Source organism: Megascapheus bottae, chromosome 15, assembly GCF_031878675.1.
Source record: "Megascapheus bottae isolate mThoBot1 chromosome 15, mThoBot2.hap1, whole genome shotgun sequence".
NCBI lineage: Eukaryota > Metazoa > Chordata > Mammalia > Rodentia > Geomyidae > Megascapheus > Megascapheus bottae.
The window spans coordinates 25606120-25624080 of record NC_143523.1 but is presented as its reverse complement, the minus strand read 5'-3'; the positions used below and the strand labels follow the sequence as shown (position 1 = coordinate 25624080).

The window sequence follows — 17961 nt, the reverse complement described above, 5'->3', positions numbered from 1 at the left end:
GTCATTGCTCTTAACTGGAATAGTCAAGGTATTCATGAATTATGGTACATACTCTAAGTTACTCACTAACCCTCTAAACTACATCAGTGAAACTAATCACGTTTATGTTCAAACTCAGGTCTTCGTGCATGCTAAGCAAGCACTCTACCACTAGGCGAAACTCCCAGTCAGACAATTTGTATTATTTTTATAAAGAATAATTGATTTGTAATTTTAAAAAATACAATCAAATTAACATACACATTTTTCTTTAAAAGGCGATAAAACCTGACTTAGGAAGCTCCTTGAGAAACAGAATGGAAGGTCAAAGGGAAATGTACCTGTTGGATCTCAACATCGTGGGTTTGCAGTTCAGCCATCATCCTCTCTTTAATCAAGAGCAAGTATTATGTGCTAAGCTTCTCCAACTCTATGAATCTTTCCAGGACAGACACCAACAGAATTTATCTCAGCTGCTTTATGAGAAGGTCAGAATGGAGAAAAGCTCTTAGTATAAAGTACATTATCAAAGAACATTTTCCTTTAGCACATGACATATGTAACTAATGAGAACAAGAATTTGATTTCAGTTTTTCTGAAAAACAAACAAACAAAAACACAGGAGCTGACTTGCTGGGGAGACAGACATAAAGATGCCCTGTAGGATGTTTACAAACGATACAAATGGTATTGTTTGTTGGTCCTATGACTCAAGAAGAGTGCTTCATTTATTCTAATGAAGTATGTTGATAAAGAGTAAGAGCGGTCTTAGGCCATGTATGGTGGCTCATGCCTGCAATCCTAGCTAACTGTGAGCTTGGGATCAATAGGATTATAGTTCCAGAGCAGCCAAGACAAGAACAACTGTGCGGTTCCATCTTAACATGCGGTACATGCTTGCCATCTAAGCTGTTCAGGAAGTATATAAATAAAAGGGTCATTGTCCAAGACATCTCAGGCATAAATGTGAGATCTTATTTAAAAAAAAAAAAAGATAAATAGAGCTGGGAGTTTGCCTGGAAGCTTGAGGTACTGGAGTTAAAAGCATGAGGCAAGGGCCAGGAGTTTGGCCTAATGGAGGGGGCTTCCCTAGCATGCCCAAAGACCTGGGTTCGATTCCTAGGTACCACATACACAGAAAAAAACTGAAAGTGGTGCCATGGCTCAAGAGATAGAACACTAGCCGTGAGAAAGCTCAATAACAGTGCTTAGGCCCTGAGCTCAAGCCCTAGAACTGGGGTGGGGAGGAGCATGAACCACTGTATCTAGCTTATAGTGGCGTTTTTAATGCCAGTTAGTGAATTGATGGTTTAGTATGTTCAAGTTAGGATATTCTTTGTTTAGACAGACACTGATTCTCTTAGTTCTTCTCCGTGTACTTATATGAAGCATATTTTGGAATACAGAATAACACCAAAAGTTATACATTTGGCCGGTGAGGTGGCTCAGGAAGCTGAGATCTGAGGATCAAGGTTCAAAGCCAGCCCAGGCACCAAAAAGTCCTGAGATTCTTTTTTTTTTAATTTTTTTTTTATTTTTTATTGTAATTAGTAAAAGGGTTACATGATATTTGCCAGATAGAAGGTGCATTAATTCACATACATTGATACCCTTTCACATGTCTTGGTACCCGTTTCCCTCCCCCCATGTCCTGAGATTCTTATCTCCAATTAACCACTAGAAAATGGGAAGTGGGGCTTGGCTCAAGGGTAGGGCAGTAGCCTTGAGCTGAAGAGCAAAGGGACAGCACCCAGGCTGAGTTAAAGCCCCATAACCCAGAAAAAATAAAGAAGTTATATATTTGTGCTGCACACATCTAAACCCATAGTTAAGTTGGAGTAATGGTTACAGGTGGATGAAATATATCAAAGAGCTCTTTTCTTTGTTATAGCTGAAAGCACTCATTGATGCCATGAAATTACTAAACAAAAATTCAGAGATGACCCAGCTTACCAGAAAATCTTTACATGATTATTATTGGCAAATAAGGTAGGTTGAGGCAGGGAACATTCATGCATTCTTGAAACAGTTATTAACTTCTTTAGACAAAGTACAGCATTTGTATGGAAGATACAAAATAAAAAGTAGATAACAAGAGTCTCTCTCAAGACCAGGAGTTGTGTTTATAGATGTATACTTATGTAAAAACATTTATAGAAGATCCATGAAAAAATAATTGTAGTGTAGATTAAACATACTAATGTAATCTAGATCAAACATATTTGCTGATGAAAAACTTCACTAATTGGCTTGGTTTATAAACCTCAGGTGTTTATACATATTTGAGAATTAGTTTGTATTTATGAATTGCAAGTAGTAATACAAATTCAGTCTATAAATATAATACTTCATGAATGTATAGACTGAAGGACCTCCATTTTTAAACAAACATGATTTATTAGTTGAATAAATATTTATAAGACCAGTGTTTATATTAGCTATATATCATATATAGCTATGTTACATATATAGCTATTTTATATCTTACATTAGCATAATGAACACAGAACAAATTTATATTAGAAAAGATATGCACATGAAATATAATTAACTAAGAATGGCACAGATGTCTTTGACCTTACTATATATTTATTAGGCAAATATTGTGGTCACCTATTTGATACCTGAAATCATTTGATACACAGAAAAGAAATTTTCAGGTAACTTTGACACTTTCCTATGCTTTTCTTATACTTTTCATCCAACTAATAACCAAATTATTTTTAACTTTCCATTCTCATGGAAATACTTCCCCCCCCCTCTCTCTCTCTCTCTCTTTCTCTCTCTCTCTCTCTTTCTCTCTCTCTCTCTTTCTTTCTTTCTTTGCCAGTCCTGAAGCTTGAGCTCAGGGCTTGAGCTCTGTCCTTGGTCTTTCTCAAGGCTAGAGCTCTACCACTTGAGCCACAACATCACTTCTGACTTTTTTTATGTATGTCCTGCCAAGGAATTGAATCCAGGTCTCCATTCTTGCTAGGCAGGCACCCTACCACTAGGCCAAACTCCCAGTCCCTAAAATACTTTTCTTTAGACAGAAACCAAAGAGACATTTCTGAACAAATAAACATCATTAATGACCACCTGTTACCTTCAAGATAAAATCCAATGCCTTCAGCATGATCTACGTAACCTGATTCCTGCTTTTTCTCTAGCCTCCTGTTAGAGGGCTCTGTGCTTAGAACTTTAAATCATCTAGTGCTCTAAATGGACTATGTTAACACCATTGTATTTGAGTTTCAATGTCTTTTATTTCTATAATGTCCTATCATTCTTTCTGTGTCAATTTTGTTACTTTTCCATAACATGGACTATTTCTACTTGTCGCTAGGTTAGATTAAATTATTTTCTTTATGTACTTACATGGCATTTTATTTCCCTTTTCCTAATACCATATTTATATTTTTCTTCATATACTCACATGTCACTTTATTTACACTTTCATATTTATAGTTTTTCTGTTACTTTCTGCTGTGACATTACTTGCACCTAAAATAATTCTTGCCATATAATACTTAGCTATTTATTGATTTGAATTATGATATTTTCTATGAAATCTTTTCTACTTATTGCCTACCATTCAATTATTTATGTGTAAACCCTAGGTTGTAAAGATTTGTATTGTAACTCATATAAAATTTATTTTATTTATTAATTTATGTGTCTGTAAGCTTCTTAAATCTATAGAACATGTTTTCCTTCTTTTTCCTCCTTCTACTAACAGAATGCCTGGCATGTAGTAATTACCAAATAGTATAAAGAATGAGTGAATGAAAATAAGCTTTTATTCTATCACACCTAGATTCTCTGTATAGCCCTCCTAATATAACCAACTAAAATATTGGATAAAATACATCAGTCATTGTTATAACCATATTACTGAGATGACAGGAAATTTGCATGTGCAAAAAGGAAAAATAGAAGTCTTACCAAATTAGACAGACTAAGGCATCTGAAGATGCCTTTTTCTGAAAATATTGGTGAAAACTAGTGTCTTTTGAACTTAATAGAATGGCTTAATAGAATGCTGAAATCTCAGCAAGTTCAAAGTCTAACAAAAGAGCAATGTATAATAGATGTTAAACCTCTAAAACAAAAAGGAGAAAGGAAAGGGGATGACCAAGGAACTTGTCTTGTCTCTGTTCTTGACACTAGCAGAAGGGCAAAAAATATGCTTTAAAAATTGATGATTGGGGGCCTGGAGTTCGGCCTAGTGGTAGAGTGATTGCCTAGCAGGCACGCAGGCCCGAGTTCGATTCCTCGTTGCCATATACATAGAAAAAAGCCGGGAGTGGTGATGAGGCTCAAGTGGTAGAGCTCTAGCCTTGAGAAAGTCCAAGGACAGTGCTCAGGCCCTGAGCTCAAGCCCAGGACTGACAAAAAAAAATTGATCATGAGGCCAGGAGTTTAGTCTAGTGGTAGGATGCCTGCCTAACATGCACAAAGCCCTGAATTCAATTCCTTGGTACCACATACATAGACAAAGCTGGAAGTGGCACCGTGGCTCCAGTGGTAGAACACTAGCTTTAAGAAAGCCCAAGGATAGTGCTCAGGCCCTGAGTTCATGCCCCAGGACTGGTAAAAAAAAAAAGATCATTGTAATTGAAACTTCATTCAGAATTATGTACTGAAGTTGTATTTCTTATGTGTTCTAAAAATCTCAGATTTAAGTTTAACTTAAAGTACCAGATTTGCAATGGCACCAGATAATTTTTTCTCTCTTATTATTGTTGTAGTAATACAAAACAACTGTATGAGTTAGAAAGGGAAAAGGATATTTCTCTACTACATAGTATGTCACAGACCTGGAAACAGATAAAAGCCCTTCGACAACAGCAAGGATTTACAAGTACTCCAGTAAAGTTACAGTTTCATAGGTAAGTGGCCTCTCTATTTGTCCTCATTGGTCTCCTAATGAATAACTGGGAATTCACATTAACTGGAGAAAAGAAAACTAAAAAATACACTATCTCATATAGAAGACTTGTATCTTAAGTGTTACAACCAAATAAGACCACCTACTCTAAAGATTTTAACCAGCACTTCACTAAAGAAAGTAAGTGGGTGACAAAGGAACACATGAACAAATGCTGGATAACATGTCAACAGAGAAATATACACTAAAAATCACAATGAAATACTAGGTACTTGCTTAAATGGGTAAAATTTTATATAAGGGGAAAGATATTAGCAGATGTCAAGAATAGTGAGTGACAGGATATTTGATGCATTGCTGCAAGGATTTGCAAATGATATATACTTTGGAAAATGTTTGACATTTTCCTACTAAGTTAAATATTGATCTAGCAATCATACTTTAGAGATTCCTCAAAAACAAACAAATACAAACTAAACTAAACACAAACCACCCTCTGATACAGCAAAACATTCTTGGGCATTTATCCAAAAGAAAAGATTCCAAGTCAGAATATAGTAAAGAAGATTCTTCTATGCTACCCCTGGAGTTGCAATATTAGGTTCAAATAGACTTCTCTTCAGTGGTTGGCTATGCCTTCCTTAGATCCTCATCATTAAGAGAGCAGCTGGGCTGGTAACTTGAAGAAACAAGAAGTGGCCACAGTGTTGGGGCAGCAGCAAAGCCAACAAGCAGTTCCTATTGTAGTAGAATATGCAGGATGAATGCCAGAGCTAATGGTGGACCAGGGCCTACCCCAGCAGATGGATCATTAGCAGCCTCAGGCCAAGCAAGACTAATCAGGGCCAAGCAGGCCTGTACACTGTGGTTGGAGCAGGCTGCGAGATTTTCAAGCCCAAACCAGGAGAGCTGCAACATATCCACACTTCAAGCCGTTCATCAACTCTGGCTCCAACCCTGAAGCAGAGAGGCCTGTGAGCAACCCGGGCTCACAGGCCTTGCTCCAGTCCTGAAGTATGGAAGCTGAGAGGCTACAGGATCCACCTATCTCTGTCTACCTGCAAACACTATAACTTTAGACACAATCTGCCAAGACCCAGAATACTGGGAGGAGTACACACAACTCTTATCTGGTAGAGCAGAAAGACCCTAGCTAGCTATGACTGACACTAAAAATCCACTTACGCTGTCATCAATTCTCACAGGAATATCTACGCAGAAGGTGAGTGTCTACCTGTAATCACTGAGTAAAAAATAGAGAGTGCCTGGCACATGTAATAAATGACAGTGACTACTTTATCAAGTGTTAAATAGTTTCATGCACTAACATTACTGTTTCAATCTGCTCAGTTTCGAAGTGTTTCAAATTGCTGGGTTTTCCCATTTTTTAATATTTATAGAATAAGTTATCTTAGGATGCCTTTGTGTTCCATCATGCTTCCTACATAAGAGGCAATTTGATGGCATAAGACATTAATTTCATGCACTATTTCTTAAGTGTGCCTGCATTTGTATTACAACCCATTATATTACCTCTGATGGGGAATGTTCCACTTATGGCCTCAGATCAGCACACTAGTTTTGGAGTTTAAAGGATTTCAGATTTCAAATATCATGATGAGGGATACTTAGCCTGGGGTAATTTTAAATTAACATTTTCTCTAAAAAGAGAATCTAAGCGATTTTGAATCTCTACCCTGGTATTTGGTTCACACACCCATCTGAGTATTTTCCCTGCTGATTAGCAGACTAGGTCAGGTGTGTTGATGGTATGGTAAGCATGACCCCTTCATAGAGTGATAATAATTTAATATTGCTTTCTAAGGAGCGGTTAAATTTAATTGTCAGAATCACCTGAGGGCAGCAGGTAAGAGCACAGAGTCCTAAGTCTTTCTCAGAGTCCTGAATTCAGCAGGTGTGAAGTGGAGCCCAATAATTTGTAGTTCTAATAAGGTCTCAGATGACATTGATTCTGTTGCTCTGGCCCACATTTGAAGTAGTGCCTGAAAAAGACCCACCTCTCCCTTCTAGCTCACCTGCTAGGAAGGAAGGAATCTTCACCCTCAGATTCCCTGAGCAGAGCTGATGACCCAGGTCTGAGTGTATCTTCCTGGGTAAGAGAGAATACACAGCACAAGATGGTGTCTCAGACTCTCAGAGCCTTTCCTAATTCTGCAACATTATAACCCTGGAGCTTGCAGCCACCTGATTGCCACCAAGAAAGGCCTTATCTGAGAAAGAAACTGAGATAGTTAGGGACTACTATGGGAGAATAGAAGGAAATACAACCATGGACTCTTAGCTTATTACAAGTTTCTTCTATCCATCCTCATTGCTCTCACCATGGCTGTATAGCAGCTTAGGGTACTGACATCTTTCACGCAACATGAGGATGTCCAATATTCAATTCCAGCAAGTTAATAAAATCCTGTCTGTACTTTGTTAGGGAAGCAATCTTGTCATCTGTGGTCAGTACTGAAAAAAAAGAATATAGTAAAGACACTTGCACATCCTCATTTATTGGTGCACAGTTTCTCATGGTCATGCTATGCTTTTCAATGGACAAATGCGTTTCAGTGAACAACTGGATCATGAAAATGTGATATGTACATGTGTGTAATTTTATTCATCCATTAGGAAGACTGATATGTCTTTTAGGGAAATAGAAGGACCTAGGAAAAATTATTTTGTCAGATCAGAAAGTCAACAGACACAAGTTTTCTTTTTTTCTTTTGTTTTGTGGGTCATAGTAGGGCTTAAACTCTGGGCCTGGGTGCTGTCCCTGAGCTCTTCAGCTCAAAGCTACAGACCTACCCTTGAGCCATAGCTCCATTTCCTGATTTTTGAGTGATTAATTGGAGATAAAAGTCTCATGTTTCTTAGTGCCAGGACTGGCTTTGAACCTTGATCCTCATCCTCAGATCTATGACTCCTGAGTAGCTAGGTTTACAGGTGTGAGCCACCACACCCAGACACAAGTTTTCTTTCATCTGAAGTAAGATCTAAATTATAAACATACATGTAAAGATATACAGAGTTGTGTAAAACCATGTAGTTTTAATAGAGGGTTGCATTATTGTTTAAAAGGAAGGAACACAGTAATGTAAGAATCTGTTGTAAATGACCAAGAAAAATGTATTCCCATTATCAACAAGGTGAAATCCAGGTCTTGGGTCTGATTAATTTATGGTTTTCTGTGCTTTAGTTATGGCTTATAAATGTGTAGTCTTGCTACAAGGACCTGAGTTCCACAAATCTATATTAAAGTGTTATTGCCGATTTTTTAAAAAAAGATATACAGAGTCATGTGTACATATACACAAACATTGAAGTATGGTATCCTCCTTCAGGGGAGGATTCCAATGGTGTAACTCTTTTAAGCAAATAGCAGTTTAACAAAATGAATACCAGAAAGCTGGAGCATGTGTTGTCTGTAGAGAATAAGAGAAAGATAAAATCAAATGGAGGGTGGCAAATGAATGGCTAGAGTGTCATAATACTTAATCTGCACATAAGAAAATGGAACCAGGGGAATTGAGGTTATGAGTAGGGTTGATAGAGATGGGAAAGAATGATGAATGATGTGACACTGATAAGATGCACAAACTGACATGGTAAATTGAAGCCTCTTTATATAACAAACTATGTAAAGATAATTAAAAAAGAAAATGTTTTCAATATACCAAGGTGATAAAAACAAGGAAAGAATGGAAGAGAAAAGACAAATTTTCTATTAATTTTAATATTTAACAAAGTCTAAGAGCCATTGTGTTAAAGGACAGTATCCCAGTTGATAACCCTGAATCAGAAGAAAACAGTATTGGATGTTTTACTCCAAGCACTCAACTGAGCCCTTTACATAAAACAACAACAACAACAAAGGTAGTGTATTTAATCTTCACAAAACTTGATTTTCAGTTGAGAAAAGTATGGCATAGAGTACTTAATTCATTTGTGCAAATTCTGTCGTGCCATTGATGAGACGGGGCTGGTTTTCAAAACAAGAAATCTGGTTTCAAACCCATATAGGCATTATCCAAATTTGGTTTCTTGTATTTCATTTTAAAAGATAAAAAGCATATATCCTGTTGTAGTTGCTTTTTCATTGTTATACACCATAAGAATTGACCTCAACAAAATACTTACAAGCATAAAAGGTTCCATTTCCCTATTGCCAACCACTGTTGAATGCCTAGGCAACAGAATTACTAAAATGAAAAACAGGAGTGTCAGGAATAGAGGTCAAAACATAGGACTTGAACACTAAAATCAAAGGTATGGAAAAAAACAGTCAGGGAAACCAAAAGTTTCAGCCAAAAGATCCAGTTTACATATAGGATTAATGAGGGGTAAGAATTTAAAATTAAAGGCATTGAAAACCCTATTCAATGTAGTAACAACAGAAAATGTCCCAAGTCTTGAGAGAAGATCTCACCCTTCTGTCAGAGGCATACAGTAGAGCATCCCAGTAGACAAGATCTAAGAAGAAATACTTCTAGACACATCCTAGTGAAAACACTAGACTTAAAAACAGGAATTAATTTTAAATGCAGCAAAATCAAAGAAGGTGCTGTATTACAATGGAAAGAAGATCAGAATCACTGCAGAGCTCTCCACACAAAACTATAAAAGCAAGGAGAGCCTGGAATGGTATAACTAAAGCTCTGAAGATGAACAACTGCCAACCCAAACTGGTATACCCAGTGACTATCATTTACAAATGATGGTGAAACCAAGACCTTCCATGAAAAACAAAAATTAAAGGAATTCACGAACACTAAACCAATATTACAAAAAAATACTAAAGGGAAGCATACAATCTGAAGAAAACAAGTCAAGGAAACATTTTAATCAAAAGTCAGAAGATTAGTAAGACAGGAAGAGAAAAGAAGTATAGGAAATCAAGATAATGGCTGGAAAGCTGGGTGCGGTGGCTCTTGCCTGTATTTCTAGCTACTCAGGAAGCTGAGATCTGAGGATCATGGTTCAAAGCCAGTCCAGGCACTAAAGTCTGAGAAACTCTTGTCTCCAATTAACCACTAGGAAAAAAAAAAAAACACAAGTGGTGCTGTGGCTCTGGGGGTAGTGTGGTAGCCTTGAGGTGAAGAGCTCAGGAACAGCACCCAAGCCCAGAATTCAAGCCCCACAACCAACCCCCCCCCAAAAAAAAAAGGAAGGGAGGAAGGGAAGGAAGGAAGGAAGGAAGGAAGGAAAGAAAGAAAGAAAGAAAGAAAGAAAGAAAGAAAGAATGAGAGAGAGGCAGGAAACATGACACATATCTCCATAATAACCTTAAACATTAATGGACTCAATTCCCCAATTAAAGAAGTAGAGTAACTGATGGGATTAAAAAAAAAAAAAAGATCCATTCATTTGTTGTCTACAAGAGACCCTTCTGACAGTCAAAGATAAAAACAAATTCTGAGTGAAGGGATGGGAAAAGGAGCTCAAGAAACTAATCTTTCCCAAGCCTAATAAACCAATCACTAAATGGGCCAGGGAGCTAAGGAGAGACTTCTAAGAAGAGATAAGAAACACAGGAAGAAATACTCATCATCCCCTAGCCATCAAGGAAATGCAAATCAAACAACGCTGAGATTGCATCTCATCCCAGTAAGATTGGCCAACATTGTGAATGCAAACAATGACAAATGTTGGCAAGGATATGTTGAAAAAGAAATCCTAGTGCATTGTTGGTTGGAATGTAAACTAGTACAATCACTTTGGACATAAGTTTGGAGGTTGTCAGAAAACTAAATATAGACCTTCACTACCACCCAGCCGTAACGCTCTGGGCATCTACCCAGAGGATCATGAGCCAGGGTATGATAAAGACATCCATGTTCATTGCCACACTGGTCATGATAACCAAGATATGGAAACAGCCTAGATGCCCCACAACAGATGAGTGGTACATATATACACAATGGAATTTTACACACCATTAGAAAGAATAAAATAATGTCATTTGCATGGAAATGGATAGAATTAGGACAAATCAAGTTAAGTGAGGTAAGGCAAGATCAGAGAGGCAAAGGGCGCATATTCTCTCTGATAAGCAGAAATTAGACCTGGTTGAGGGTCTCCTCTTGCAGTGTCAACCTGAAAGCAGAGTCCAAGGAGCAACCGCAGGAGTCATGGCTGGACAAACATTTAGGAAGTTTCTTCCTCTGTTTGACCAAGTGCAGCTGAAACTGTAACCAAAGGAGGCATTATGCTTCCAGAAAAGTCTCAAGGAAAAGCCACAGTACTGGTTGTGGGATCGGGCTCTAAAGGAAAGGATGGAGAGATTCAGCCATTGAGTGTGAAAGTGGATGATAAAGTTCTTCTCCCAGAATATGGAGGCACTAAAGTAGTTCTAGATGACAAGGAGTATTTCTTATTTAGGGCTGGTGACATTCTTGTAAAGTATCTAAAGTGAATACACCACTGAAGTGGCATCATGTGAAGCTGCCCATTCCATACAAGTTCTGAAATAGTTCGTCATGTAAATAATTTCCACATCTCCCTTTTATAATAAACTGATGGTAACTAAACTAATGATATCCATTGTCTCTAAATTTTAATTTCACTGTTCTGGTATAAACATTTCCAAATAAAACATGTAAATGAAAAAAATAAAAAATAAATAAAATGCAGTAGGATATGACAAATTATACAGGATTCTAGATACTCATACAGAGTGAGACCAAAAGAGGATACTCTTAGGTGAGAAACACAAATGTGCAATGCATAAGTGCTTCTTCATATTAATATAAAGTAATATATACATATATACATATAAATGCACTGAAATGAATTCTAAGAAACGAGAAACTTTTCTATATAAGTTTTTAATTTTTGGTGATATTCTGTCTTCTTTACCTTATATATGGTATATTCAAATGTATGTATTCAGGAGGATGGACACAAACTTGAGGGAAAAGTATGAAAACTGCAGCAGAGGAACTCACTGGACACTGATGTAATTGCATTATACAACTTGTGTGTGGAAATGGAAGAGAGGGTCTGGGAAAGAATGAGGGAATAGAAGACATTGTATGAAAAGAATACTCATTACCTGACTCGTGTCATTGTAATCCCTCTGTACATTCCCTCTATAATAACAAGAAAGTAAATTAATTTAAAAACAAGTTTCTGCCTATGCTTGTAAGTGCTAATGTTTTTCCTATCCCATCATGCAGTAGTTTCAGAGTTTCAGGTCTGACACTGAGGTCTTTGATCTACTTTGAGTTGATACTGGTATTAAAGTATATTTGCCTAAACAGGTGTTTTGAGATATAATTCATATGACATATGATTTACCATGTAAAATATACAGTTTGATGGTTTATAGTATATTCCCAGAGTTGTATTACTACAATTTAATTTTAGAACATTTAAACACTCTCCAAAAAAAGCATCTTCACATTAGCAATAAACCCTTAGCTGTGTGGATGTATGTTTTCATTTTTTTGATATCTGTCCAGGAAAGGAATTGCTAGGTCATAACACAATTCTATAGTTAAGTTTTTGAAGAACTACCAGACTATTTTCCAATTCATAATACAGCATATAAAATTTTCCCAAATGATTTCCTTCTTAGACTTTAAAAATCTTTTTTACACTCTATTGAATAGTACAGAGAACACATAAGATATCAAGGAAATTTGCAGGGCACGATGGTGGCTCACGGCTGTATTCCTAGCTACTGAGGAGACTGAGATCTGAAGATCAAGGTTCAAAGCCAGCCCGGGCACAAAAGGACCTGAGACTTTTATCTCCAATTAACCTCTAGAAAACGGGAAAGTGGGGCTTGGCTCCAGGGTAGGGCAGTAGCCTTGAGCTGAGGATCTCAGGGACAACGTCTACCCTAGGGGTCGGGGGTTTCCTTGAGTTGAAGAGCTTAGAGACAGTGCGCAGGCCTCATTCAAGCCCCTTGACCCCCCCCACACACAAAAAAGATATCAAGGAAATTCAAAATTCCTAGGTCAGATATTTTCTGAAAGAGTTCCAGCTATGGAGCTAGGAGTTTGGCCTAGTGGTTGAGTGCTTGCCTAGCATGCACAAAGACCCAGGTTCGATTCCTCGGTACCACATACATAGAAAAAAAGCTGGTAGTGGTGCCGAGGCTCTAGTGGTAGGGCTCTAGCCTTGAGAAAGTCCAAGGACAGTGCTCAGGCCCTGAGCTCAAGCCCAGGACTGGCAAAAAAAAAAAAAAAAAGAGAGATCCAGATATGTGGGATTTTGTTAATTCAAGGGGCATAATAATAGTACTTCATGTGATTGTGAGAATTCAGTGGGTTAATATCCATTATGTATCTGAAACATTGCCTGGCACATTCTCTTTTTTTACCAGTCCTGGGGCTTGAACTCAGGGCACTGTCCTTGGAAACTTTTTGCTCAAGGCTAGTGCTCTGCCACTTGAGCCACAGCACTGCTTTTGGCTTTTTCTGAGTATGTGCTGTCTAGGAATCAAAGCTAGGACTTCATGCATGCTAGGCAAGCACACCACCACCAGGCTATGCTCCCGGCCCATCTGGCACATTCTTAATAAGTTCTTCGTAAGATGCTAACAGTCTATAACTATGTAATAACTATGATTTGAAATTAATATTATTTTGATCATCTTTTCTTTCTATTTGGTCATGTTCTTATAGCTAAAACAATCTGAGAGGAAGAAAAGTAAAAGGAAACATAGAATGTATCCTTCAGTTTATATCTTGCCTCACCAAAGGAGAGGTTTATTTCCCTAAGAAAGATACTGATAGTTGCTGAGGGTAAGTTTATTCAGGAGAGAGAAGACTGAAACCTAAGCACAAGCTTATATTGTTGTAAGGTTATATTGTTAGTTTTCTTAGAATATAATTATTTGTTGTAAAAATCTTTTAAATGGATGTATATGTACAACAGCTCAACAAATCCCAAATACTTCGATTATTTCTGCTTTAATTCTATTCATTACTAACTAGGATAAAAATAAATAAATGTGATGAGCAAAACCAAGCACAAATGCTGGAAGTGTCTGAGACTGAGAAGAAAATTAAAGACACACCACTTAAGAATGGAGAACTACAGGAGGTATTTATATTGCACAGTAAGATGTATTTCATTGTTTGATAGAATATGAAAGTCTACCAATTTGTAACAGATATTTAACAAAATGACAGATCCAAGAAATCAAGAGTACAGATGTGGTGGCTCATGCCTACAGTCCTAGCTACTCAGGAGGCTGAGATCTGAGATCTGTGCTAGCCTGGGCAATAAGGTTCTTGAGACTCTTATCTCCAGTTAACCACTAGAAAACTGGAAGTGGTGCTTGGCTCAAGGGGTAGAGCAATATCCTTGAGCTGAAGAGCTCAGCGTTCAAGCCCCACCACCACCACCAACAACAACAACAAAAAATTGTATTTTAAGGACAGTGTTCCTAGCAGTGAAAGCACATAGTAATTGTTTTTCTTTTTTGGTTTCTAGAGCCTTCTGTATTTAGTTTCAGAACTTGAGGAAACAGAAATTGACAAAATAAAGCCAATTACATTGATGCCACAACTTTCTCTGACAGCAGAACTAACAAACTTAGTCAAGTGTTCACTGTAAGCATTTTTAAATTAGTTATTCATTAAATATTGTTTTTTAAATTATTACATTAGATTTATTGAGTAAGTAGCATATACTAAACTCTACTAAGTTCTTACGTATTTTCACATTTGACTGTCCCCATAGTTCTTTTTTTTTGGAGGGGGGGTCATAGGCCTTGAACTTGATCTGGGCACTGTCCCTGAGTTCTTTAGCTCAAGATTACTGACCTACCCTCAAGCCCCAGTTCCCATTTTCTAGAGGTTAATTGGAGATAAGAGTCTCAAGTCCTTTTGTGCCTGGGCTGGCTTTGAACCTTGATCCTCAGATCTCAGTCTCCTGAGTAGCTAGGATTACATGTGTGAGCCACAGAGCCTGGCTTCTGCAGAGTTCTGGCTAACCTGCTCTTGGACATTTTTTTTTAATTGTATAAACTTCACTCCTTCCCACTTGTGGCTTCTTTGACTTACATGCTAAACACATATAAATTATACATATCCCCATTACTCTCATGTACTAAGACTTTGAGTTCCATCTCCCTTAAAGAGGATACCATGTCTTAGACCGCCGAAGTAGATCCAGTTTTACGTAGTCTATCCCATAGGAGCAGTGTGTCCATTCATTCAGTATGTTTATATTTTCATATCTTTTCAAAGCCATTGCTACCTAATAATGTTGCTTTCTACTTAAATATCCAGTTGAAGAAAACTTTGTCTGTAAAATAGTTATATGGTAAATCAAGGTTAAGTATGAAAATGAAAAGGCTAAGGATATACAATAGATTAGCAAATTTAAAAATGGCTTCCTGATGAAGAAAAAGGCCTAGTTTACTAATGATAAATATAATCCTAAATTAGCAAATGTTCACATTCAGTTCATGAGCTATTGTTACAATGACTTTTAGAGAGTAACATAAAGGTAAACTTTCATGTAGATATTATAATTGGGAAGATTATGAGGCTACAAGGAGATAAAAACAAACATTATTTGTTTGCTAACCCTCTAAGGATGTTGCACAAAAGACAGAGAATGGGGCAGGGAGATTCTGGACACAAAGGATGATTAGGGCAGGAAGTGGAAGGAGATGTTATTTATCAACCTAGGGTTTATCTTCCAACCCCTTTTCTGGATTCTGAAAAAGGGGATTAAGTCTTAAACATTATTAGGACAGTTGCTTTTCAGAAAAAACTCAACAAATATGTTGAGTAAATGAATTAACTGCAGGAAGACTCTAGAAGTTGACTGTCATTCACAGGCTTATTTATTCTTAGCAAGTATTTCTATAAAAGCCTCAGAGAAATAATATGACTTGCCTCTGTAGTCTTAGTATTCAGTAATCTGACTTGCCTCTGTAGTCTTAGATTTCTTCTCTGTCATGGAAGAAAAGGAACAGCCTGAAGCTGAAGGAGATTTGGAAACACCTTTAAAAGGACAATATCAAGAACGTTGCCTCTTTGAAGTTATTGAAATGTTGTGTGTGTGTGTGTATATATATATATATATATGTTTAATGTATCTTATAAAAGTTAGAAAATACTAGATACTGTGTTGAAAATAAACAATACAACTTAGAGGAGAGGATGAGATGGAAAAACTAAGAGACAGCTAGGAAGGGGTGACATTGTCCAAAAAAAAAAATGTAGTCATCACCCAACTTATGTAACCAAATCTCTCTGTACATCATCTTTATAATAACAATAAGAAATTTTAAAAGTTTTAAAATATTTTTTTTTCTTGTCAGTTGTGGGGCTTGAATTCAGGGCCTGGGTGCTATCCTTGAGTACTTCTGTACTCAAGACTAGCACTCTACCACTTGAGCCACAGCACCACTTCTGGTTTTTGAATGCTTAATTGGAGGTAAGAGTCTCACGGGGCCTTTCCTGCCCAGGCTGCTGGATTTAATCATGATCCTCAGATCTCAGCCTTTTTGGGTTTTTTGTCCATCATGGGGCTTGAACTCTGGACCGGGGCCTGGACACCATCCCTGAGCTCTTCAGCTCAAGGCTAGTGCTCTACCACATTAAGCTACAGTGCCACTTCCCTGATCTCAGCCTTCTAAGTAGCTGGGATTACAGGCATGAGCCACCGGTGCCCGGTGTATTTTTGAATTTTTGATACAAGCTTCCTTCACTCCTATGCCCCAACCCTTTAGTTGTCCCCCCTTATAAATCATCTGATGGGCAAATGCTATGTAGTTTAAGTTATAATTCAGATAAATGAATAGCGAAGTTGATTCATAGTACCATTTGTATATTGTTCCAGTCCTAGCGTCTGAACTCAGGGCCCCCTGCTTTCACTGTATTTTTGCTCATGGTTGAGCCATACCTACAGTCCACCATTATATAGGTTAATTGGAGATGAAGTCTCCCACACTTTTCTTCCCAGGCTGGCTTCAATCCATAACCTTCTAGGTCTCAGTATCCTGAACAGCTTGGATTACAGGCTAGTACCCAGATAAATTATACTACTTTGATTTTAGTTCTTTGTCTAATTGTGAATATATGTCTTTCTTTAAAAATTCTAAATCAGGAACCAGATGTGTTGGCTCACCTCTGTAACACTAACTACTTTAGAGACGGAGATTATGGTTCAGTGTCAGCTCAGGCAAAGAAGTGGCATATGTCATCCCTAGTGAAACAGTTGAGCACACATAATCATAGCCTAGGTCAGCTGGGGCATAAAATGAAAGCCTACTTTGGAAATAACTAATGTAAAATATATTAGAGACATGGCTCAGTTGGTGGAGGGCTTGCCTAACAAGCTCAAGGCCCCATTATCATCACAAAAAAGCAACTTGACGGTGAAGCTTTTATCCACATATGGACAAGTGCTACTTGGTTTAAAGATTGTATTTATTTTCTAAAATGATTAACCTTTTTAAAAACATGCTAAGTATTGGAAAGAATAAATATTCTGTATTGATTCTACTTTTCCAGGGTTATTTAAAGATTTATTTAATTTTTAGGTATGAACAAAGGAGGAGATCCAAAATTCAGAAGTTAAAATATTTTATTAAAATATTTTACAACGATAAACAGGTTTCTTGCACTTCAGTATCTCCCCTACAACTTGATTTTAAAGTCATGTTTCAGCAAATTTTCAATATTCAGTTAATATATTGGCCAGAAACAATTTGCTTGGAGGTATGCCTTTGACATTTACTGTTGTATTATATTTTTATGCCATATGTAATTTTTCTGTTACATACTATTTGTTCTATCCCTGATAAGTTAGAGCTTTATTAATTATTTAAATTCAAAGACATTTACAATGTTTTTTTTTTGCCAGTTCCAGGACTTGAACTCAGGGCCTGGGCACTGTCCTTGAGCCTTCTCAAGGCTAGCACTCTATCACTTGAGTCACTTACATCAGTTCCTCCTTTTTTTTTTTTTACATGTATATGGTACTAAGGAATCAAACCCAGAGCTTCATTCAGCAAGGCAGGCCTCTAAGCCATCACTACCTCCAAGCCATGCTCCAGCCCTACAATGTCTTTCTGTTGAAATTCCTACTTTAAAATATATGTATATTGCCTGGCACCCATGGCTCATGCCTAT

General features: G+C 37.3%; 1 protein-coding gene and 1 pseudogene across 2 annotated transcripts in view; both read left to right on the top strand.

The window, feature by feature from the left end:
• Nucleotides 1-17961, top strand: part of Cc2d2b (coiled-coil and C2 domain containing 2B) — an 81599-nt gene that overhangs the window by 18927 nt on the left and 44711 nt on the right. For both annotated transcript variants that reach the window (XM_090346170.1, XM_090346169.1), the window contains exons 9-14: nucleotides 258-467; nucleotides 1871-1968; nucleotides 4710-4850; nucleotides 13801-13909; nucleotides 14303-14421; nucleotides 17370-17547. In XM_090346170.1, the coding sequence (XP_090202296.1) occupies nucleotides 258-467; nucleotides 1871-1968; nucleotides 4710-4850; nucleotides 13801-13909; nucleotides 14303-14421; nucleotides 17370-17547 (855 nt within the window). The remainder of the gene's footprint in view (nucleotides 1-257; nucleotides 468-1870; nucleotides 1969-4709; nucleotides 4851-13800; nucleotides 13910-14302; nucleotides 14422-17369; nucleotides 17548-17961) is intronic.
• On the top strand, nucleotides 10548-11270 carry LOC150054020 (10 kDa heat shock protein, mitochondrial pseudogene; annotated as a pseudogene).